The sequence below is a fragment of the Athene noctua genome, chromosome 3 (genome assembly GCF_965140245.1).
Source record: "Athene noctua chromosome 3, bAthNoc1.hap1.1, whole genome shotgun sequence".
In the NCBI taxonomy this organism is placed as follows: Eukaryota; Metazoa; Chordata; class Aves; order Strigiformes; family Strigidae; genus Athene; species Athene noctua.
Window position 1 is genome coordinate 24,090,604 of NC_134039.1, and position 25,633 is coordinate 24,116,236.

Below are 25,633 nucleotides of genomic sequence, written 5' to 3' on the forward strand. Positions count from 1 at the left end.
CTAGCTATGAAGAGAACCTCTAACTCATCAGCATTTACACAAATTTCTCATCTGTTCCAAACCTACTTCCATTGCAAGTCCACATTATCAGTCTGAAGGCTATGTTCAGTTTCAGACTGAAACTATGGATTACATTAATGATGTTTGTTGGTATACTTCAAATGAACAAAATACATGTAATGGCCATGAGCTTGACAGTCTCCTTGTGAAAGACATTTCTGGACCACCCAGGTTATAAGCAATATACTTCAGACTTCTGTCCAGTAAATAACATCTTAGAGTAATTACCTAAATTGCTTCCTGAAGTTTGCATGTTACACTTTACCAGAAGTGTAGCCAACACATGCATGTGCACATGCCTGAAAACACCTTAAGATGGCAGCTACTGTATATACATGTGAATGTACAAACTTGTCTCTTGGTCTTAAAGTTATCTAGCTATTGGGTAAAAGTCAAAGTCACTTTTGCAGTAACATTTCCTCTCACATCCTCCAGGCAAAACAAGACCAGAGCTAGTCAGAAAATGTAACAAGAATAATGTGAACCTGTAAAGTATCTCCAGAAATTAAGAGATAAAGCTTGGGAAAAAAAGACATCTTCAAACTGTTTCTAACAGTATACATAAATAGGACATTCAAAGACTCAATGTCACACCTATTTAACTACTTATTCTACCTCCAGGAATTACATTTGAGGTGTTTTTTTCCTGAAGGACAAGGCATTAAAGCCAGATCAAAACTGAACATGCTCCATCCTTTCAAAGGATAAGAACAAGGGAGTGAAGCTTTTACATTCAAACTCTGTGAAAGACAGATTGACAGACAGTAGACAGCTTATAATGCACAAGATACAGGAAGAGCAATGAGCAGACTCACAGCCAGCCCTCACACTCTATAAGAAGGCAAAAATTCTGGGGAACAACACGAGACTACGTGTGCACTTTGTTACAGCTTAAATGACTAAGGTGACCGAAAACCAAATACAAAAGCAACCTGCTTGTTGAGACACTGCAGGCAAAGAAAGAGTTAAAGTAGTACTGAAAGACTCTATAGAGTAAGGAAGGGGGGTGAGGTAAAAAAAAATAATCAAAGTAGCCTACATTTACTCTAACAACATTTTATCATCTCATTTTAAAAGGGCTTCTAAAATCAGAAGATTTATAGGTCTGTATAAAGCAAGGTAGTGCTTTGTCTTCTTACAAGAACAAGTTCAACACAGACCCACCATAAGCTCCAGCCAACTCAGGAACTTGCCAGACCAATAAATAGCCAGTAGAAGTACTTGCTAAAAGCTCACCTCCTCATTTTGTGAATGTTCACTGCCTCTTTTCACTAGGAATATTCTACAGAGAATTTAACACATAACAGAAAATTTCCATAGAACAAGCTAAGGAAGTTTTTCTTTCCATGCCACAGCACTCAAAGAAACTGGCAGTTACATTTGTCCATAGCTCTATGGCACTTAATATATTCTAATTAAGTGTTTGTTATTTACCAGTGCAAACTGATTGACTTGGACATATAGAACTTCAACTTCTTTTTCACTGACTTCTGTGCCAAATCCTTTATATTCTTTGTACGCCTCAAGGTAAGATCTCAGCCATTGTTCCTGCAATTTTCTGTTAGGATAAAGGCTGTAGTCTACCTCATTTACTCCTAGGAAAAAAAAAAAAAAAAAACAACCACCTATTAGAAACTTACAGTGTCCAAGACAACCATTAAAATCACATTACTGGACTAATTCCCCCCTCCCCACCCCGACACATACACAAACTGATGTGGACAAACATCAGTGTTTTTACTTTGATCTGACTTTCAGTCACATGTTGGCAATAACTTCTCACACATGAATCAGAATGTTCAACATCACAAAAAGATTTATGCTGTCTGTGTTTTCAGCCACATAAATATTCTACTCTTATTCTGAGATTCAACAAGTTTGGCTTTGAGAAAAGCCTTAATCACGTGCATTATGAAACAAAAGCCCTCCCAAACATACCAAATATTACACATAGCACAGGAAAAGGGACTTGTCTGCAGCCATACCCAAAGCTGAATCCTGATGCATATATATTGTCACCAACTGATCATATATTTGAGAAAAGTTTATTAGAGGTCTAGCCCTCTCCTCCACAGAGTATCAGCAGACTTAGAAATCTTATCTCCATAACCACTCTTTTTGTTCTATTTTTCTTCCTATACCGGAGATGCTTAGTCACAGGCCATACAGAGTCTGCCAGGAGTCCTAAACCCAAATTACAGTTCACTCCCACTAGCTATAATTCCCAGATAATCTGGAAGTACTCCTTAAGTCTTATTTTATGACCAGTGCAATCCCCCAGCACCTAAACTCTTCCCTGTGTCAGATCACTCAAATTTAGCTTTTAAAAAAAAAATCATATTGTTACTGGATGGATAGAGAATAGTAGAAGTGAAACACAGCTGTTCTTCACAGGCAAAAAAAAAGTGTGTTTCATCTTCTTACTGTTCTTAGCTCCTTAAAGATGTAATCAGACTCTGACAAGTCTCAGATGAAAAATCAAAAGGACTGAAATATTTTGTAAAGAATTTAACTTGCTTTCCAAATATTGAAATTACTAAGTACACACTTGAAATTTTTTGAAGTTACCTAGAGTTAACATTCAGTTTATGAGCCAATGACTAGTAGATAAAGGCTCCTAATTTCACCATACTGTGCTTTTCCATCTGTACTAATCAGTATGTAGGTTTTTCTTGTTGCCCCATCTTCTGAAATAACACAGCATACACTCAAGGTATTTCTCTTATGTAGTAAATGGAATGGGCATTCACTGGGGAAAAAAAAAAAATCTAACTAGTTAACGAATGAATCTACCAACACCTTATTCCCAAAATCCACCTTTTTCCTACCACACAGCCTTTACTTCTCATTTTAGGATATGAGTCAAGGGCAAGTACTTGGCACACACATTCAAAGCCACCAAAAATTACATAAGCCTGACATTTGGAACTGTGGAACCACAAAGCATATTCTCAATATATACTTATGCTGTAAAAGATTCATTCATGCAGTATTACAGTGGGGTGTCTCTGCTGTGTCATTTCACAGAAGGATACTGTGAAAGCTTTAAGTTCGGTATCTATCTAACTCTACCAAGACTTAGGACATCCCATTTCTGGGTTAGTCAAGCTGCAAAAGGAAGGACATAACTGGTCTGCAAGATGAGACATCCACACATTTTGATACCATCAGGTGAACAGCTATATACATGTATGCAGATAAACAAAGAAAAAAGAATGAGTTTTTGTAAAACCAGTTTCCCTTTACCTCAGAAATCTATTTTTTACCTGCGAATTCATTGAAGTGATTTCCAATGTCATAAGCCAGGTAGTTGTATCCAGAGTACTCATAGTCTATGAACTGCACATCACCTATGTGAGACACAACAGCAGCAACATTAAAGTCAGTATCAAAAGAAGTCACAGTCCTAATCCTTTGGTGTCCTTGGAAGTTTAGGGGAAAAAACAAAACCACACACCCATCTTACTTGTGCCCAGTTGTGTGCACTCAGACATTCCAGGGTAAGGCTGTGATTTTTATGATATGAGATTCCCTTAAATATTCATTAAAAAATGCTCTTAAATAATTACTTAGAGCTTACAAGTCTCTATTTTTAAATTGTGAATAGCAGAATTTCAATTTTAACTTCTACCACATGAGGGCATCCCTTACCTTCAAATACAGTAGATGATCCTTTATTTAAATTTTATGTAGAAATAGCAGATCAATTTTTCCCTGACTTAAAGAACAGTCAGTGTGAAACCACAGTGGGCTAACATGTTGCAACACCCTGACTTTTCCTTAAAAAAGTTGATGCTTCCTGCTTCCCCCAACCCCACTTTACAAACCAAGACTATTCTTAATTGTTGCTTTTTTCAGCTGGCTTAAACTAGTCTCAAGAAACCATCAGACAATCCTTAAATCCTCAAAGTTATGAAACTATGTAGCTCTATGTAAACAAGCACTGAAAGCAGCAACCACAGCCCCAAATGTTTCCAAATCACATTTACCTATAGTGAAACTGGGGAAAATGCTTCACTCAAGGTAATGCAGCACTGAAGCTGCTCAAGAATGTCTACACCACAGTCAACACATTACGAGATAAAACTAGAACTTTTGTATTTTAAGGGAAACTAGCCAGTAAAATTATTTAAAACATCAGAAAGGGAGCAACAGATTAACTTAAGAGCTGTTTACACTAGAACATTAAAATGCAGAATCTTGTATTATCCACTGCTATGCTGAAATAGATAATTTTCAGTTGTAGTCTTCTTTTCTATACCATTCTTTTGATGAATACCTGCATATTTACTCAATAAAGAGATATTCCTTCTATTACAATGTAGAACATCTTACAGACACTAATGCTAATTATCAGTACTCCAAGTAAAAAAATAATTTAAGAATAACATTAAAGTATGTCATGTATTTCCTAGACTAAGGATTTTAAGTGTCTAATATATTGCCTCCTTAAGCTTTATGGATATCACACACATGAAATACAACAGTTTTGTCACATAAATGTCCTGACCAAGTTATCACAGAGCAACTTTGTTGTTAGAAGTGTTCCTTTCTGTGAAGTTCATCTTTACCATATTTGAAATACTAATACATTAATATTTTTCCAGGTGGATAAATCTTCTCATCTAAGAACAACAATCCCACAGCACAAAATTGCTTAGTCACAATCCTCCAAGGTTGAGTTTACCCTTACTTTCACCAGAACAGAGGACTGCTTACCAAGATTATGAGGTTCAACCTTTTAGGCTCTAATAAACCAACATGAAAACGGCCTGCAAAGTGGCAAGCTCCTTCCAGGAAAATCTTGTGGCAATGGAAAATTGAGGTTCTCTAGAACTCTGAAGGGACAAGAAGTTTTACAGCAGTTGCAGCCAAGATCTTATAATATTGTCACAGATTAACTTCTGCCACTGTTTGACTGGCAGGGTCATATGCTTGCACTCCCCACTGGTTCTTTAGTACTACTTTTAAATTAAAAGAAACACCTGTAAGTTACATGCCAGTTAAAATGCACAGCCCAACCCTGGTTAATATTCTGCTACACAACTGATCTCCAGATTCTCCCCCTCCCCCCCCCCCCCCAAATCATTTAATTTGCTTCTATCTAAGATGGTTTTTTTCTTCCTCCCTCACATGAAATACAAACACAGCAGGTAAAAGTCTGCTTGCAAAATATTAACATAAGGAATACTTAACATTTTTTATGTGCAAGTTTAATTCTGAACAGATCTATGTGCTATTATGGATCAAGTACAGCTAATATTGAAAACTTACTTTCTGATATATATATATAATATTACATACAAAATTGAATCTAACAAGATATGGGTGAGGCTGTTACTAGACACCCTACTGTGGAGAACTGCATGTGAACAAGTGATGTGATAAACCTTCAGTCACCGCACAAGTAACACAGTGCAAGGCTCCACAAGTCGGCAACAATGGCATATCCAATCTGTAGCAGATGAAGATTGGGCAAACTCACATCCGTTAAGACAAAAGTTCAAAGAGAAAAACTGGTTTTAGTAATCTTTCAGACTCATGCTACTGTAGAATTTAACTTTAATTTTTGCATGAAGGCTCAAAATAAAGATGCACAGTTCTTTCTGTGAAACTGAAAGCAAGCAAAAACTTTATGTTTGCCACTTCATAAATACATAATGCATACATGTCCCACCTATCTTGTTTCAGAAGAAGAAACTTTGCATTAATTAAATATCCATAGTATTAGAAGTTCATTTTAAGATTTACTGCAGTTCATAGGGAAAGCCACTTCTAAAAGATATGGCTTACATTACTAGTTAAAAAGCTAGTTTGCTATGAGGTTTCTAGTAATATCACTGGGATATCACTGGGAGCAGGCAGACCAACAGGAGACAGTAGTCTAAGAACATCTGTATTATATTAAAATGAGAAATGATTTAAAACTAATCTCTACCATCTCTCTGGAGAAGCTACTGTTAACCACCAGGAACAGAGACATCAAGAGTATTAAGTATTTCAAGTTGAAATACATTCTTTTCTTTCAGGGGTCTCCTAGTGTAGACGATATGGAATGTGATCTACAAAAAACACATAAAGATACAAAGTGGAGTACATGTCATGTTCCATGCACCAGAAATAAGTTTTTTAAAATAGATCAAGTAGTAGTCAATAGAGCATCTGCTAGATCTCCTTGGGGAACTGAAAGGTAGGAGGGTGATGACCTCTCTCTTTCTAGCTGCTCTTCACTTTTAATGGTTTAATAAGGTAAGCACTTTCAATGTGCAAGTCTTAGCTGTAGTTATCACAGCAGAATGATGTTTCCTGAGTTTTGTCCCATCTTGCTCATCAGGTGAGCCACTGAGGCCCTAGAAGGCAGCTTCAGTAAAGACAATGATCTATGCTATAAACGTACTTGAAAATTCACAAATGGGTATTATACCCAAAGAATAATTTTAGCTATAAATACCCAATATAGCTTTGCAAAACAAAAGAGGTTTTTATATCAAAACCATAAGCCTTAAACATACCTCAGTCTTCAGAAGCACTGAGCACCCACAGACTCCTACCAAAGATCATAGAAAACATTGGGTAGGCAGAGGGAACAAACAGAACAAAACCAGCCATCTACCTACAAACTTAACTCCCTGGCAGGTGATTTTAATACATTCATAAAGAACACAGATACGGACAAAAGAATACTGATACTTGGTCTTATTAAAAAGCAAGTATTTGAATACTCTTAAAACACCAGGTATTTTTTGTAACCCCCAGGTCATGTTGGAAAAAAACAATCCCAAACTTCAAGAGCATCAGAACACAAGGTCTATAAATAAGCAGTACCAAGCATCAAGCATACTTTGACTACACTGATGCCCAAATTGTAATTAAAAGCAACATGAAGCTGAGTTACAGCCTTCAAGGAGTAGATGACACTGATAATTATAAGTTATGTAAAGTAACACTTGCAAATTTTCATATCCTGAGTGATTAAAAACGGACATTTACAAAACAGTAAGAGGCAAGAGTTCTCACAGCCACAACATGAACGAATTCGAATGAGATGAGTGAAACTCCATTAAGTGAAGTTAGCACTCAACATGTTATTCCAGTCTCAAATAAAATTTAAGGACATGAGCCTAATTCTTTTTAAAAGCAGTATGCAGCACAACTGTGATTTTTCTTTCAATTCTGAAAACTTAACATGAATTTAATGTAGAGGACAAATCTAAACTAAAACAACTGGGACAAGCCATAATCATTCTAACTGCATTGGACAGGAGTCCTGGTAGCTACTGATAGTCTGTAGCTTACACACACACACACACACACACACATACAGTGTCTAGTAAATGTGCAAACTAAGCATTCACAAACAATGTAATAAATACAGTATTGCTAAAACCAATAAAGGAGGTGCTTTTCTCCTCAGTAAAGTCTGTGCAAAGCTCGTAGTGTTTATCTGGCTTTTCAGAAGCTGGCACCAAAAAATAAGAATAGTTAATCTAGAAGACCAATTCTCTTTTAATTCCAGTGAAGGGCCATCATGATCCTCTTGATACACAGAGCCTTTTCTAGGTGGAAGAACAAATTTAGAGTACAGCATCACCCAAAGCTGTTAACTACCTTCATACAGTTTGATCTCATTCCTAAAGAATCTTTAAAAATTCTATCTATTCTGTTCTCTTGCAAAATTTTTCCAGCAGTACATTTCTTTATAGTTAAAAGCTGAGCTTCCACTTCTAAAATCACATTCCTCATCTTAAGATTGTACTAACAGACAGATTGATAGTTTTTGCTTTGTAAAAAGTATACTATTAAGAAACAGCCTTCAAAAGACAAAGATTCTTTCTACAGATGGCATTGAGGTTTGGTTACTGTGAAAAATGGTACCTGCTGTATTCAGCCTGAAGAAGTTTTCCAACACACTACACGTGCAACATTCAAACATAAGTGCAATAAATATATTTACTTCGTATTTCCAAGTCCTTTCCCTTCCCAGCTATTTACAGCTAGCTTGAAGCCAAAGTACTTCACATACCTCCCTCCTCCCCACCCTGTTCCCAAACACTAAGCACTCACACACTCTTTATTGTAGGATTGCTCATAAGTGATTCACTGCTGGCATTGTTTTGTTCCGCCATTCTGTTTACAAAAAGAAAAGCATATAGCATTTGTTTTAAAAGTAAGGAACTTCAAGCCTATTGACCACCATAGTGGACCTTTAAAAGGAATTCCTCCAATTAATTTTTTTTTCCAGCATGGTTCTACTATGAAAAGTGACTATAAAAATTACTTTTACTTCAATGGGTCTGTTCTGGAATGCTAAAACTGAAGGCAATTTCAGCACTGAACACACACACCAAAAATAAACACATTTTTACAATATCACAACTCTAATGTGTGTAAGACCACAAGCTGATTTTCTGCATACCTTACACACTTCCCCCACCTTTTTAAGCAGAACTATAACCCATCCTTGAAACTAAGTAAAACACTGAAGTTTGATACTGAGTTCTTAGAATTTAGAATTTATCTTACTAGCATTATACAGATATATACATATATATATGTAAATACCTATATAACTAGAAGTACTAGCAAATCTCTTTAAAATTGGTATTACCCAGAGGGAAACTTGTACACAAACCACCAAGACTGTTTTCCCAATTCACATGCATTCAGTGCATATCTGATACAGAAATTGGTTATACATACACAGCCAGTTTTCATACTAGAACCAACTCCAGCATGTCTCTGTCAGTTTTTGTTTAGAACTTAAGGCACATAAGCTTCAGAGGTCAAAGATCAATGATAACCAATGGAGAAGATTTCAGTTACATTCGCAGTCATTTACTTCACAACACTTTTTGGTTTACGTACCAACAATCCTACCAAACTGTCACAAACAAGTAAGAAGCTACTAGAAGAAATGTGCCATCCTCACTTCAAGAGAAAATCTGCATCTGATTGATGAATTTGTTGCGCTCAGCTGAGCTCAGATATTTGAAATAGGAGGAAAGTTGGCCATTTTAGTGTTGCAAGTTTGTCTTTTAATATCCTGTTTAACTAATTAATTTAGTAACCGAACCTCAAACCACTATCAAGAAATAAAACAAAACAGATTTATACAGAAGCCTTACAGATTTTAATAAAGGCATTCTTTAATAACACAAATTTAGTTAAAGGTAAATTTAAAAATTCATCTTTACTAAGATGTATATTGCCTACAACTGTATAAATAAACCATGTATTTACAAAAGAAATCTTTAAGATGCCTATGTATGTCATGCAGAAAATAGTCACTAAATGTAGTATTAAGTATCACAAAGATACTTCATTAAGAAAGTGTCTTCCCACAATCACAAACCATGTAAGAAATAATGTCATCAGGTTATTTTCTATGCTTGTGTGATTTTTTTTTTTTCTCCATTCTAAAAGCTTTATACAATTGGAATGGAATTACCATTAACAATTACATACTTTGAAGCCTAGTTATACAGTCAGCCTAGGGTTTAACAAATTCATTAATTCATTAAAGAAAAGCAAGGAATGCCAACATCCTCCTCTCTACAGTAACATACAGCTGAGAATTATCTAATTAAACAACTTTGTATTTGCACAGATATCACTACCATTACATTGTGTCCTAAAAGCTCAAACTGAATTCACTTGAACAAGTCAATAAATGACACCACTAATAATAGCAAATGCAATCAGAGCATAAACAAATCCACTCACTACTTACTGTTTAGTTCAATACCTACCTCGTTTCTTGTTGTAAATAATATTCTTACACAACAGGTCATTGTGACAGAGTACCACTGGTGATCCTAAATTTGACAGTCTTTCCTTCATCCATGCCATCTCTTCCTGAAGAACTTGAGGACTTGGAATGTCACTTAAAAACCTTTTTAGGTATAAGAAGTCTGAAAGTTAGTATTTAGTACTGTGTGTTTCCTACTAAGCATTTGTAATAACTTATTTTCCTCTAGATTCTTATTTGCAAATAGTTCAACAGACCTTCTCCCAAACCAGGGCAACTCTTTCCCCTAGCACAACAGCAGTCAAATTATGACAATTATTTCCTTTTGTCCTCCCTAAAAAACAATTCTCTGAAGATTATCTGTGCTGTAAACGTACCAGTCCAAAAATCAAGAGTAGAACTTGAATACAATCCTGCACATTTTTAAAGGAGTAAAGATTAATAGGATTGTAGCATGAGTTTAATTCACTTTTTGTTCACATTAACTTCCTTCAAGAATACACTATAGTAAGTACCATGTACTGTATGTATCTACGCAGAGGAACTGAAACATCCCTTTCTAGTTCTAGTCACAAGTGAATGTTTAAGTAGCCATTTTATCTTCTAGACTTACAATTAAGTACTCAAGTTCTCATTTTCCTCAAGAATTTTATGTTGTAGAAGAAAAAAATTCAAACAACTTTGCTAGAGCATTCTTTAATTACAATGCAAAAGAAATCACAGTTGGCATCAGAGAATGATTTCAGAGAAGTTCCATGAAGAATGTTTTTCTGCTTCCTGAGTGATACAAAGATTGATGATACAATACAAACGCTTCCAAATTACAGTTCCTAGCTTAACAGTTTGATCGCCACTCCAAGAAACACTGTCTTCAATTCAAGCTTTAAATTACAACACAGAAATTTTATTTAGGTTAAACATTGCTCCTAGTTTTGCTGTTCCTCTCATCCTGCCAGAACCCTTTGGAAATACTTTATTTTGTTAAGATCCTAAGAAAAAAACAGTTTTATTTACAACTCAAGAACTATATTGGGATGCTGAAAACAAAATGTAATCAAACCCTTAAACCCAGATGACACCATTATGCATACTCCATGATAGCACAAGTCTAGAATGACTGTGTGCATACTTATTCCTCCTCCAGAAAACACGTTGGGAGCTCATCCCATCACCCAAAAAAGCTTTTCATTACCTTAACATCACCCAATTTTGGACATATTTGTTCAGTTTATAAATTTAAGACACCTAAGAAATGCAAGTTAGAATGAACAAGCAGTACTCCTGCAACCCCAGTATTCACCCCAGAACATAGGTCTTGGTTTGAGAATGATGGTTCTCTTAAAAACTGTTGAGGCAACTACCTGAAGAATATGACTTGACCTTAGTTCTTTAAAAACAGTAAAGAAAAATACCATCATTTAAGAGTTCAAACGAAGAGCTGTATGTATATATGCACAATATACCAAATTAATTGAAAGACTCTCCTTAACATACTTGACATATATACAGCTACTTCTGTATACAAGACTATGACAAATTTTACTAACTTAACTGTATGTGCTAATGCAAACCTATTATTTTAAATATTCTTCTAATGCTCTAGCAGAAAGAATGGGAAATCAGGAAAGCACATAATGAAATAGCTACCTTTTATTTACTTCCTCATCTGCAAATTCTGTGGGTATAAGAGAGAAGTATTTCCCCATCTTGAGCCACAGATTAGATTTAGGGATCCATCCATTGTGTGCATGAATAGTATGGATTTTAGCAAGCTGTCTGGCAATAAGTCTAAAAAAAAGTTTAAATGAATGTTACATTTACTGTATATCTGACAGTGTTTGTTACATTTCTCCTAGCAATAAGAGAACACAAGTACAATATATTTAACAGAAAAAACTATAAAAAATGCAGTAAGGGAATCCAAAGAGGGCTTAAACAAGAGCAGCACAGCTATAGGGTAGCATCTTTCAAGACTCAAAAGGTCATTAGCAGCACTACTTGAGAGGGGAGGTGGGAGGGATTTGAGTTCAGTTACAGCATGTATACTTCACCAGTATTTACAGTCTACTCTTCAACTTGCTTATCTTTAGAAGACTTAACTGAAATTAACTGCCACTGTTAGGCAAATACATTTCAGTACATACATGAAAAACTAAGGTCTTAAGACATCTGCACTTTCTGTTCACTGCTAATAGTTTAAAAAAAAATATGTCTCAAAGGAAGACTACACCTTGAATCTATTCACAAAAGTAATAGAAACAGACCCAGGAGTACTGGCTTTAGTCAAGTGCAGCCCCCTGAAATGCTGGGGTTTCAACCCCAAGCCCCAAATTAAGGTTGACATAGGGGTGATTCCCACAGCCCTTCACAAAGGGGGGTGAGTTACCTTTAAGCTTCCCTCCAGGGTGCTGCCGGCCTTGCAGGGAGAGCCATTGGGTAAATGAGCCCCAGGTGTCCCACATGAAGTAAACAAAGGTCAGGTGTCCCACTTGGGGATAAAAGCTGGGACCCCTTGCAGGAAGGGGCAGTGTCTGTCTGTGAGGTGGGTGCACTTTGCAGAGTTCCCTGTTGGGGAAGGATCTCCTGCCTCCCTGGAGCTGGGTGCTCCAGTCAGGTCTGGCTTTTGTAAACGTGGGCTGTGTAGAGATTCAGTATGTGGCTTCCTTGGTCTTATGTATTTGGCTTGTTGACTCAGTTGTCTTCTGTCTCTTCTATGGGAAACTGCATTTCACCATTTATTCCACCCATTCTTGGTCATGTGGTGGTGTTGTTGGGGTCAGTGGAATTGATGTTGATCATGTATGATCTGACTTGTTTGTACCCCCTGCACTCACCCATGTACTGACCCCTTTTGTATCCAATACAATTTGGTTACTGGTTCATCTTTATGCTGGCTGTATCCTTTATGCTAGGCCTAATAATTGGCAAAACACCCCCTCCAACTCCATCATGTTAAATGATCTTCCTAATGGTAATGTGCAAGTATTAAATACTCACAATAAGCAGACCTCTAATGAGTAAATATAGTCTTCTGGGGAGGCAACAAGGATCATTTGTTCAGACTGAAATATTCTAGTAACTCAGAGGACAGTCAAGAGGGTGAACATCAACTTACTGCAGGCTTATAGAAATATTTCTTTTCTGCCTGCTCATAAACTAAGCCTGAGATCCCTTGTGCTTGACAGAAAATCATAAATGCATCGTAGAACTTGAATAATGAAATAATGTAAAAAAGTAAAAACCGTACCTGAAAATATCTGGATTGCATACATGCTCTGGATCCAGTGCTTCTCCCTGCATGAACTCATAGCACAGGCCATTATTGAAAGTACAGTATAGTTGAGGTGCACAGCCATGGGCCTGCAACACACGGAAACTCTTCACTTCCTCATCTCTATCTACCAAGAGCTCTGTCTTATTCCCATAGATCCTAACTAGAACGACATCATCTGTTATGTCACCCACATAGCAGCCAATTAATTTATTGGTGATTCCATCGGTGAACAGCTGAAAAATAAAAATACATAAACAACTCAGATTTGCATCTGCATTTTCAATGTGCAGGGAAAGCACGCAGGGTTATTCTTTAGTTCACAATACACAAGTGTTTATTAGATTGAACATTAACAAAATAAATCTTTAAGATACTGGAAAATCGTCAAGAAAATTGCAGGGATTTTTACCAGTTACACATGAAAAAGAAAATATGAAAACATGCTCCAGCGAACTACAGAAATACTACATTTAAGTGGCAATAACTGGAAACTCAATAATATAAAATGAGTTTCCACATAACCACTCCAAAAATGGATTGAAATGGCTGAAATCAAAGCTCCAACAAGGCAGCAATCCTAAACTAATAAAAAAACCAGCCATGAATATGGGTAGCACAAAAACAATTCTGATGCACTTCAGAATTTCAGTATTTGCTGATCAGCACACAACTAGTAAAAGATACTGCTGAAGTTCCAAACTACTCCTTTTAAAAAGCAAAACTGAGGTCAGAAACAGTTCACATTTGGTGGTTATCACTTCCCACTAGCCTTGAGGTTTTACTGATTTGAGAAAAATTCCTAAAGTCACTTTGGCTCTTCTGCAACTTTGAGACTACATAAAATTCCAGACCCTAGGTTTTTAGCATCAAGTACCATTCCAAATTTTAAAGTTTCTGACAAGACCCACTAACCTCTATTTCATAACTGGTACATATCATTTTAAGTATTTAAAAAACATACTAAGTCCTTATTATTAAGATGTATAGAAACACAATTTTTAATTCCTGCATTTTACTAGATTTTGACCAGCCTAGTCACTGATTCCTCAACTGAAGCAAGTAACTTTCTACAAAAAACATAGTATTATTTGAGCATTACCGTTTACCTCTAATGACAACCTACTCACTGCATTTCAAATGACAGAGGTATGGATACTATGGAAGGGGGGGGGGGGGGGGGGGGAGGGAGGTGGACAAAAAAACCCAAACCACCCACTCCTTAACTGCTGCTTCTCCTTTCAGATTTGATGATACCTAAAATAGCCATACAGGCTGAACTCTGACTGATGCTACCCAACAAGCAGACTAGACCCTGAGTTACTGGGCTGCCTGTCACAGTTGTATGTAGTCAAGCATTTGAAATCCTGTTCAATACCTGCAAGAGTAACACAACAGTTCTTAATTTCCTCCTACAATCCAGGAGTTTTACAGCTCAGAAAACAGATGTTCAGCACTTGCAAACTCTTTGCACTCCCAGGTCAGACTGAATGCTTAAGAACTTGCTAGATGAACACTACCCATATTAACTCTAACTCTTAGGCAACTGACTGAAGGACAAACCATTAACATTCTCAGGTGACAAGCAACATCACAAGCAAGAACACCAATGTTTTTTCATAACTGCTGAATAGTCTCCTGCAGTCTTCACCATAAAAATTTAAAGTCAAGGTTCATACAGCAATTGTAAATTATATTCAAGTATACTTTTTTTTTTAGTGTTTACAGTCATGCCTCTTTTCCCACTGTTGCCCCCAAAACCCTCATTAAAACTTAACTAAACAAGAAGAAACTCTCCCACAAAGCACATAACCTCCTTCCAGGACCCTGTACTAAAACAAGCAAGCAGCAAGAAGTAGCTTCAAGTTGGTTAGCATACAGAGTTTTCCCTTGGGTAGACATCGTTCAAGTTTAACCTAACATGTTTCTTCAGGAAGTGCTTTCATCATTAATTCTCATTCTGCCATACATACAAGAAACAAATAAAAGTACAGCGTTATCATCCTTATTAGAACTTTTCCAAAGTATGCAGATCCTTGAAGCTGCAAGCAGCTTTTATTTAAAGGCAACCTGAAGACCCTGGATAGACATTTAATTCCTAACTGTAATAGAACTCGGAAAATTAAACTTGTTTATCAGAATTAGAATAGTGTTCAATGACAACAGTTTGAATTATTTACTGATGTCCATTCATGCATCCTCAAGCCCTAGTCAGATCCAGAACAAAAATACTGACAAATGGAGCAGTCTGTTGCATTTCAGGTATTACACTAAAGCTTAATTTTTTTTAAAAAAAGTGCTTTTATTAAAAATACACATCATCAACAGGCAAGTTCTCTTCAGGTATCATCATTCCTTAGAACCTTATACAGTTTGGGTGTTGGGTTGTTTTTTTTATTTTGTTGTGGGCTTTGGGGTGGTGTTTTTTTTAAAAAAGTAAAATGCATTTCAGAAACTTTGACTATTTTTTTTTTTTCTCATCCAAGAGGCAGTCTTTATTTTGAAAAGTAGCATCATTCAAACACAAGTGACAGCTTATTTCCAACTCCCAGGGTTTTACAGAAATCAAGCCTTAGGAGCAGTTTAATTCCTGAAGAAAAAATTCTGAAGTTGGGTCAAATCTCCCCATTTAGAAAAAAACTAGACTTTCACAGTGGAAGATGCTGTGTTTTAGGTACTATACTTTGCTTTCCTCAGCACCCCTATGCAATGAGGTAAACTACAATAAATACAGAAAAGGACAGGGGAAGCTTTAGTTATCACAAATAACAATAGCTCAGTTCCCAAGGAAAGATGAAGAATAGCAGAGGATACAAAGTTACTCCACTTTCTTAAAGTTACAAACTCTATCTGCAGAAGTGGGTTCAGCAAATTGTATACCTCATATACACAATGTAACCACAAATTCAAATAAACCTGCTTATGAAGCATCCTTGATTGACTCAAAACTATAATTTCAAAATTTATGGACATATCTTATTACTAGCTATTATTGTAATCATCCAGAACAGGTGACAAGTAATGAAGAATCTTAAATAGTCTTCATAGCAACTAAATGTTACAAAGTTAATCAGTGCAACTAAAGGAACTATACCGTTTAGCACCGTAGACACTGGTTTTCACATTGAATACATCTATACTATCCTTTTGCTTGACACTTACATAGATACAAGTTTCCTCTGTGTACATAAGCATATTGTTGCAACAATCCACATGCTGTATCAAGAGAAGGATGATGTGCTTGAGCAGTTACCTAATTTGAACATGCAGTACTTAAAATGCATTTCAAGTAAGATCCATAAATTACAAATTACACCTTATTATAATGTATTCATTCACTACCTTCCCCCCTTGTAAGTGTATTGTCAGAGAACTATTTACATCAGAAGGGACATCCTGTGACCATCAAATTCAATCTCTCTGCTCAAATAGGACCAACTAGAACAAATTGCCCAGGACTGTATTTAGTGAAATCTCCAGAAATTCTGGAGACTTAACAACCTGTCTGGGCAACCTGTTTCAGTGTTTGACCACCCTCACAGTAGAAAAAGTGTTTTCTTGGGTTCAAGTAGAATTACACGTTTTATTTTGCACCTATTGCCTTGCCTGTCACTGGGCACTGAGAAGAGTCTGGCTCCCTCTTCATTCCCTCCCATCAGGTATTTACAAGTATTTATAAGATCGCTGCAAGACCTCTTTTTTCCAGGCCAAACAGTGCTAGCCTCTCCTCATATGAAAGATACTCCAGTCATCTTCATGGCCCTTTGCTGGACTTGCTCCAGTAAGCATGTACCTTTATCATACTGGGGAGAGAACAGGACACAGGACTAATATAGCGAATCAATACAGAGAGAAGTACTGATTCTCATACATTTTAACACTGAAAAACATTTTACTCATTTAGAAGTTTAAAAAGCACTTTTGCAGAAGATATTTGTGTTAAGCTGTCAATCAAGTTTAAAATTATCTTGTCTACCATACTTAAATGAAAGCTAATGGCATGTAGCACCAGAAAAAGCTCTTACCCTGTCATTGCAGGGCCAAAAGAAAAGTGAAGGTTCTGTTGAACTAAGAAAGATCAAAAACAGTAAGTATAAAATTCACTACTCCCTCTGAGGGAAATTGTCTTTATCGAATGGCAAAGGTGACAAACAGAATAAGGCAGTAATTCCTAACATGCAAGAACACTACTTCAAATCACTGGAATTTGTGCTACTATTTTTTACTTCTTATAAAAGTAATCATCTAAAGAAGCATGCCTTTCTCTCCATACAAAATTGTACTATGAAAAAGACAAAGCTCTAAAGTAATTGGAAATAGAGATATGACAAAAACCAAGACATTAAATAGTGATGATGAAAAGAAATGGTAAGAATTTGACTTGCTTATGCTGTTGAACAGAAACTTCTAGTCACTGTACAGCTTTTGCCATACCAACCAGGTCTACTATCCCCTTAAAACAGGTCTCATTAGTGTTAATTTAAAAAATCTACAACAGGGAAATTGGACTCCTTCAACCGATAATTTAGATGCTAACAAAAATTCCTATTTGTAACATGCTGCTATAAGTAATCATTTACACAAAGGAACATTTTAGTTATTGCCTTTTAAAAGGCAGAAGGGTTTGCTTACTTTTCTGGTAATATTATTCAGAGTAGACATTTTCCATATTCCATCATGAGCAAACATCTAATGTTTTATACCAGTAAAAGAAAGTAACACTTCATTCTTTTATTCAGAAAGCCTTTACTGTAAGGCTTAAAGAACCACCTTAGAATGCCTTGTCTGAAAGGTAACCTGAGATGCAGCAGAGCAAGAGTCCTTTAACAAAAGCATCAGTTGAACAGCATAAACAGAGAATGGACTCTGATGACACAGATAAGTCAGTCAACTCAAGACCATAATGGAGGAAGATGGAATAATCTACAGAATGTTATGAATGACAGGTAAACAATTCTGGAAATAAATAAAAAATACAGAGACCCAATAGAAGTCAAGAACATGTAACGCATAAAAAAACTCAGCAGCAAGATTCCGATACTCTGGTGATCTGCAAAAATTTATTTATTGCAATATGTGCTTATCACATTTCTGGAAATAGTAGTTATACTGGCCCACATATCCAGTCTGAAATCTAGCTTGAAGTCAAGGCTTTCTAGCTCTTGGGAACAAACAGAAACTGTTTACTGAAATGCAGAGTGAAAGTGAGAAAGCTACAAATAAGCCTGAGTTACTCAAATGCAGTCTCAGAAAACAGCACATGGTAGAAATACGACAAGCCAAGTGAGTCCAGGAAAGCAGAGAAAACTCAACCAAGACATGAAGCATCTTTAAGACAGTTTACCCTTTTCTTATTAGCAATGATCAGGTTATTAGATTCCTGAAAAAGGGCATGTGATGGAGATGTTCCCGCCTCATAAGCAGGTAGTTCAAGAAAAGCTTCTATCTGATCCTATTGTTTCAGGTGTCCAAAAGAATGAGAACAAAATTACCATCACATTTAACAAGAATGGCCAGGCAGAAACAGCATCACTGGGCAAAGTAGAAAGCACTTATCACTCACAGAAGAGATGTAAAACCAAGCAGATTTTTTTCCTTCTAAACTTATTACATCTGTAAGAGAAGAAACACAGAAAACAGGATTGTACTGCTGTAGAAACAGAACAGTGATGTGAAGTTTCAGCATATGCAGGGATTGCACACCGAAATCTCCAGAACATAACAGACTTTTAATACATGTTTCTTTAATCCTCACAAAACTTCAAGTTTGTATTTTAAGATGTAAATTCATTTTTTCTGCAAAAGTATATACAGGCACATCTACAAGTATCTATCTCTCAAGAATTTAATTTCTTGAAACAAAGGGAGTTATTTCTCCATCTTTCTGTAGCTATTTATAAAAGGACAAAGTACAACTACTGGAAAATGCAGACCTTCAATAAATTCTGATATTCAGAATAGCTTATGAGAAAGAACATTCAAAGGTTTCCAGGCTCTGGAGCTATATCCTGTACATCATTAGGATCAGCAGGTCAAAAGCCACTGTCTACATGATTTTGGTGGCTACATGATCACGAAGAACACCATTTGGTGTTAAAAAGTAGCCAAGTTAGCAGGGAGCCATTGAGTTAATGGCACCACTCTACAGCAAGTTTGGCCACAGGCCAAACTAAGAGTTTTCTACTGAACTCTTGTAGTGCTCTGCCTTGACAGCAGCATAGAGACAGCAATACCACCACTACCTATGCTATATAGTATCACTTAAGCCTTTTTTGGCTACCAAACACCCAATTCTGCAGTTCCAAGGAAGAACTCAGTGATTTTTTTTCCATGGTGTGTGTTTCGGTTTTTATTTCTTAAGGTCTGAACTGAGGTTTCACATTCTCCATATTCTCAATATAAACACCATTTAAAATTACATTCAATTGTCTATTATAAAATGCTGCAACTATGTCACCCCTTGCAAGGATTGGTTCTGATCTAAATGCGTGACAAGATGAAAAAGCATTTTTTTGTTTGTGTCAGAAGAAAACCCCGAAGAGAAATTACATCTTTTTCATCTTGTATCTGAAGACTATTTTCCTACCTGAAAACAGTCAACATCAGGTAACTTAAGACTTTTAAAGGGGTAAATTGTTTTAGATATTTTTACATATTTTGTGATACTGATGAAAACACTGATAAACAACAAAAAAATCTAACAGAATAAAATCTTAAGACTCCTTTTTAAACTCGAAGTATTAGATTCCTGCTCTTCCCCCTGGAAAATTTTAACATGAAATGGCCACTTTAACTGTTGGGGGAGGGGACAACTAAAACATCTTAGATGGCTACCTTCCTTTCCAATGTTACAAGTTCACAGCGTAAATTATAGGCCATTACACAGCCAGACCCAAGCTGTGCATAAGCAAATATGGAGTCTCTGTAATTAGAAGTGGAGTGATCAATACAAACACACCTGTATTACGTACAACTGGACTACATCATGCACTGTGATGTGGCACATCAATTACATAAAACATTACCACAAGGAGGATTGCTCCCCCACCGATAGCAGAAAAAAACCCTTACAACAAAGGACTGAGATTATCAAGCTTCATGAGAAGTAAGAATGGAGAAACCAACCCAGCCTCAAATAACACCGGATACTGCCTATGTTTCCTACTTACTGTGACACTGCATTCAAGGCACACCTCAAATTACAGTTTTTCCACAGCACATTAGCAATGCAGCCCAATTTGCAACTCTTAACTTTTCTAATCCTTTCCTTCACTCATCACTTCTCCGTTTAGAGATCTCACCACTTCATGTTAATCTGTGAACTCAGTCCCTCCTCTTTACAAGGCAACTACTTTCACACTGAGGACGAGTACCACATCCTAAAAACTGATAAGCAATAAAAACTCTTGAAAAATTTAATGACACTGAGATACAAAATTAAAAGTTAACTTTCCTTCACAGATACTATATTTTGTTACCATTCAATTATTTCAATGCTTTACATCCCACACTCAACCTGTTTAAATAAACTGTGAGATATTTTAACTTGTTCAGAAATCTGAACCCAATCAGAATTGTAAAAAGAATACCAAGTACAACACAAAGAAATTAGAACAGCAGCCAGAAAATACTGCCTCAAAACCTACTGAGCACAAGTCAGTAAGAAAAAGCAGACACAGGGAGAAAAGTTGACCTGGTATGTAAAAAAACCCAAGAGGGGTGGTTTTGCTTTGCTGGTGAAAGTACAATTCTTTATAAGCATGGCTTTGTCTTGTATGTTCACATTTCATAGCCACAGAAATCAATTTTTGGAAAGATTTACAAAATGCTGCAGCAGTAAAGTCATGCAAAGTGTTGATAAATGCAAAGGCACATACATCATGCCGACAAAGACACGGTAGCAGAAAACAAGCAAGCTCTGATTATTTCAGAGAATACCCCCCCCACCCCCCCCCCCCCGACTTAATCACGCTGACTTGGAGATGATTGGGGGGGGGGGGGGGGGGGGGGAGGCAGCGGGCATGCGTAGCCTTGAAGACTTTGATCTCCTTTGCAAAACTGTTTTATTCATCTCTCCTCAGGTTTGGACCATGACTAGAGCGCTGTTTGCTAGCATATCATTTTTATCATTCTCGGAATGATTTTGCAGCTGAATTTTTAACACACAAGATATCATGCTTATCTATCCAAATGGTGTAAATTAACACTATTGATATTTAGCCTTTTCACCAGTAAAAGCCAGCAGCCTTTATTATCAATGTTAAGGATTAGAGTTTAAAGAAACACACTGTTTTCTCCTGCACCATAACATTACAACGCAAAGAGGAAATTATGTATTAACCTGCTGAATCCTTCATTATGACCAGACCTGTAAGATGCAGATAATGTAGGTCATAGGATAAAAGAATCCCAAATCTGCACTTACTGAAATGTACTGTAACCAAACACTGATCCTCCTTCAAAGAGTAACACAAATGGATCTCCATAAAAGAAAGCCAAAAAAATTCTTAAGGTGGACAACAGATTCCAAACTGCAATTGTATTTTTACATTAGGAAGGGTAACACAACCTTTTTAAGACAGAAAAGATTCAAAACAATTAAGCTTCTCTACTTCATTAATAAATTGTCCGGAATACAAAAACTGAAATGCCCACTGTCACAATTCAAGCTGCTTACCAACTCAAAACAGGGTGTGATTGAGTTTTGAAGAGCATTGAAATAAAAACCCCCATTTCTCATGTTCACCACAGCCAATTTCTGAATTTAGCAAGCAGTGAGCTTTTCAGCAGGAAGTTGGAAGAGAGGTCTCCAGAGAGCCCTTTCAACCTGAACTACTCTCCAGTTTTATTACAAAAATCAGCTCCTACAGAATCAAAAATGACTACTGCAAAAAAGCAGATTTGCTTTAATGACACAGCTTTGTATTACTGTAAAGCAGAGAAAGCAAACCCCAGAAATTTAAGAGCTAGAAAATACAACACCCAGTTCTAGACAGCTCCTAGTACATTCTTCAGATGACAACTGCACGATCTACATGAAGATCAGGAAAATTTTGTTTCTCCTTACCAATGTAAATTTGTTATGTTCTGTACTGATAACATTCATGTATAACATGAGATAGAGGAGATACATAACAGTAGAGCTGCTTGTGATTCAGCAAATAATTGGAAAGGTTATGCATTCTATAGACTTTCTAATTAAATAATGCAATAAAAAAGCAATTAAGCACTGAAGATTTAAATTATTTTAATCCTCTGTCCTACCACTTATGTTCTATGCTATGATACAAAATAAAGTTAAAATATATTAATGATTTTAGATACCTGTAAATCTCACAGAAAGTGAGGATTATGCATTAACATTTTCTAGCTACATTGTTTCAAAATTTAGTTGACAACAAAAAAAAAAATTAGTTAACTTCTCTTGCAAAAATTAAGTCAAACTCTGAACCCTTCAACTTCCTGCTAATTTTTTTAAGCCAAGAAGTACAAAGAGCAAAGGTAGCTAACAGCAGAGTTCAACAGAGGAAGTAGCAGTTCCTTCGACCTATCAATGGTTTGTGTGCTTTGCTATCATATAGCTGTCAAGCATATTTTCCATACAATACACGATTTTCATCTCCCTCAAATACATGCCCTTCTAACGAGGGGACTACAAAGCAGACCTTCACTCCCTCTTATTAACAGGCATCTTTCAGCATCTTACTGTATGCGATGCATGTATAACAGACTGCAGCAATGATAGCAATACAACTAGTTTCAAATCACATGCATTCTTGCTTGTTTTGTATACACAGCAGTTTAAACACAGACTGAAGAGTTAAAAATAAAAGGCCACTGAAGAGCTTCATGAATAGGGTGTTCTCCTGCAGTTCAAAAGAAGCAAAAGGAAAGAATGCGAGTTGAAAAGTTTTGGTCTTAAAGTAACTTCGTTGAAACAAAACTCAAGACAACTTCTAAACAGAACCTCAAGCCGCAGACAGTAGTCTATTAGTTTACTATTGCATGACCAGGCAAATGAGTCCCCGTTCCACACCAACAGTACTGGTGGGTTTTATTCTGTTAATTTCTTCTTCTGAAGAGGGAGGAAGGAGCATTTTTTTTTCCCTTAAAACTACTAGAACTTTCTTAAAATGGGTCATCCCACCTTAAGAAAACGTTTTGATTTCATTTATGAACATTCCTGCATGAAGAAAAATAACCTGTTGAGAATCACCCTCATCAGAGAACTAGAAGAACAGAAACATGTTTAACTTCAGGTAGTTCTGCAATGAGCAGGGAGCTGGACTTCGATGATCCTTATGGGTCCCTTCCTATTCGAGATATTTTATGAACTCTGTTTAGTATTACATGTTGTAAAGCTGTTTTCATTGCACCTCAAGATGTTGGGGCTGTGCTTAACTTATAGCTACAGCCGTCAAATAAATTACTTAGAAAAACATCATTAGCTTTATTATCATACTAACTGTACTGGCATGCACCAAGTTTCTTTTTCTATCAAAAAACTTCTGAAAATTTCAGTCAATTTGTGTATTACTACCTCAATGTGCTCATTTTTTCTATATAGAGTAGTTCCAGCAGCTCTCTTCAGAGGAGCTTCACTAACGTAAGTCATTTGCACATATTAATAACTGCTGAATATCAAAGTTTAACGGCATGTAATAAAACACTCGACTAAACACAGGCTGCAACTGAACTGCTATTGAGCTAGGTAAATTGACCGAAGGCTTGTACGGGGCCAAGCTAAGTATATTCTAGAAGCACAAAAGCAGCCAATCCTCCAGCAGATGACTCGTCATAAATACGAACGATCGCTCACCTAGAGAACACCAGAGACTAAGCGGCGAGACTTGTGCCGACGAGTCAAGACATGCAAGCCAGGACGTTAACGGGGCTGATACTTACCGAGATACCGTCGGCCTAAAACTGATCCCCGTAGCGAATCCAAAGCACGTATTTATATTTATTTATTTATGTGGGAAGGGGGGGGGGCACGCCAAGGGCCCGGCAGCCGTTGGCGCCCGGGCGAGCGGGCGGCCCGGCGCCGTTACCTCGGCCGCCGCCACCTCAGCGCTCGCCCCGCCCCGCTCCGCGCACCGGCGGCAGCCGGCCGCCGCCTCCTCCCTGGGCCGGATGCCTTTCCTCTCCCCCGTAGAGGGGTGAAGTTCCCCGACATGTAACGAGCACGCCCTGCTCAGCACCGACTCGACGCGGGCGAAGCTCACAGGGGACCTTCCCCTTCGCCCCGCCGACCCCCCAGCCCTCGGCCCCCGGGCCAGCAGCGGGTGCCGCGGGGCCGCCGGCCCAGCGCGGGTATAAGAGCTACTCCCCTCCGCTAACGGGGGGGGAGCCAAGCTTCAGCGGGGAGGGCGCGAAGGGAGGAAGACGAAAACGAGCGATGTGGAAGGAGCGGGGGGGGGGGGGGGGCGCGGGGCGGGGCCGGGGATGCTGCCGCGCTGACACGCTCCGCCGGCAGCCTGCTCGGCAAATGGGGCTCAGCGCAGGGGGCTGCGCTGGAGAGCGAGGGGGAGGGGAAGGAAGCGAGGCGGCAGCTCCCCTGCACAATGGCCGCTCGCCCTCCCCCCTTCCCTCCTCCCTGCCTTCCCCCCTCCCTCCCCAAGCTCGGGCCGCCGCATCCGCCGCCAGGGACCCGCGCGTAGGCCCCGCGCCACACCCGGCCTCCGCCGTACCTGCAGCGTCACCTCCTCGGGTCTCCAGTGGGGCCGCAGGCGGCGCAGCAGCTGCAGGGCGCCCGGGCGGTAGCCGGGCCCCTCCCTCTCGCTGACAGTGATGTCCAGCTTGGGCACCTCCGGGGAGCCGGGCGGGACGTGAATGTAGTTGGACATGGCGGCGGGAGGCGACAAAGGCAGGCGGCCCTGGCTGCCGTCTCCTCCGCGGCGGAGCCAGCAACTGAGGGGGAAATTTCCACTTGGGCTCTCGATAAAGCGGCTCCGCCTCCCCCGGCTGCGGCGCGGAGCAGCCTGGGAGAGGGCGGGGCCTGCGGGGCGCCTCCCCTCACCTGCGCGCCCGGCAGCCGGCGGGGTGAGCAACAAAAGCTCCTCGCGGCTGCGGAGGGCGGGTGATGCCCGGGCACCGCCCGCTCCCCGGGCGAGCGGGGCGTGAAGGAATGCAGCCGGCAGCTGCCGCGCGGCCTCTAGGCAGTCGCCGGGAGGATGGCTGACTTTAATCGAGCTTTGAGTTACCTGCTGTGGTTAATTTTTGTCTTTAGTTTCTGCGCCAGCCTTCGTGACACCCCCTTTTGTTTCCGCCGTTCCCCCGCGCGGTGTACACCTGCTAACCACCTAGCTCCGCATCCCAGTTTCAGCCTTTGTGGTCCCTTAGGGCACGGAGAAAGTATCACACTACACGCCCGCTCTAATTTAAACGTCTTCATAAAGACCATCTTTCTCATGAACAGAACAGAGCAGTTATGTTGGTGGTTTTTTCCTTATTTTATCCTGAAAATCTTGCTGCCTTGGGAGTTACTTTCAACAAAAAAAATCCCAAACAACTTAGACTATATCACAGCGTTTTACCAATAAAGAAAAGAAAAA

The 25,633-nt window shown here is 38.5% G+C and overlaps 1 protein-coding gene across 1 annotated transcript in view; it reads right to left on the minus strand.

The window, feature by feature from the left end:
* The window catches only part of ETNK1 (ethanolamine kinase 1), a 30,335-nt gene extending 5,308 nt beyond the window's left edge, over positions 1 to 25,027 (minus strand). Inside the window, exons 1-6 of the mRNA XM_074902284.1 lie at positions 24,770 to 25,027; positions 13,056 to 13,315; positions 11,456 to 11,596; positions 9,810 to 9,952; positions 3,327 to 3,410; positions 1,495 to 1,655 (exon numbers count right to left, since the gene is read on the minus strand). Coding sequence (XP_074758385.1) covers positions 1,495 to 1,655; positions 3,327 to 3,410; positions 9,810 to 9,952; positions 11,456 to 11,596; positions 13,056 to 13,315; positions 24,770 to 24,925 — 945 coding nt within the window. The 5' untranslated portion in view covers positions 24,926 to 25,027. The remainder of the gene's footprint in view (positions 1 to 1,494; positions 1,656 to 3,326; positions 3,411 to 9,809; positions 9,953 to 11,455; positions 11,597 to 13,055; positions 13,316 to 24,769) is intronic.
* Positions 25,028 to 25,633: the final 606 nt, after the last annotated feature.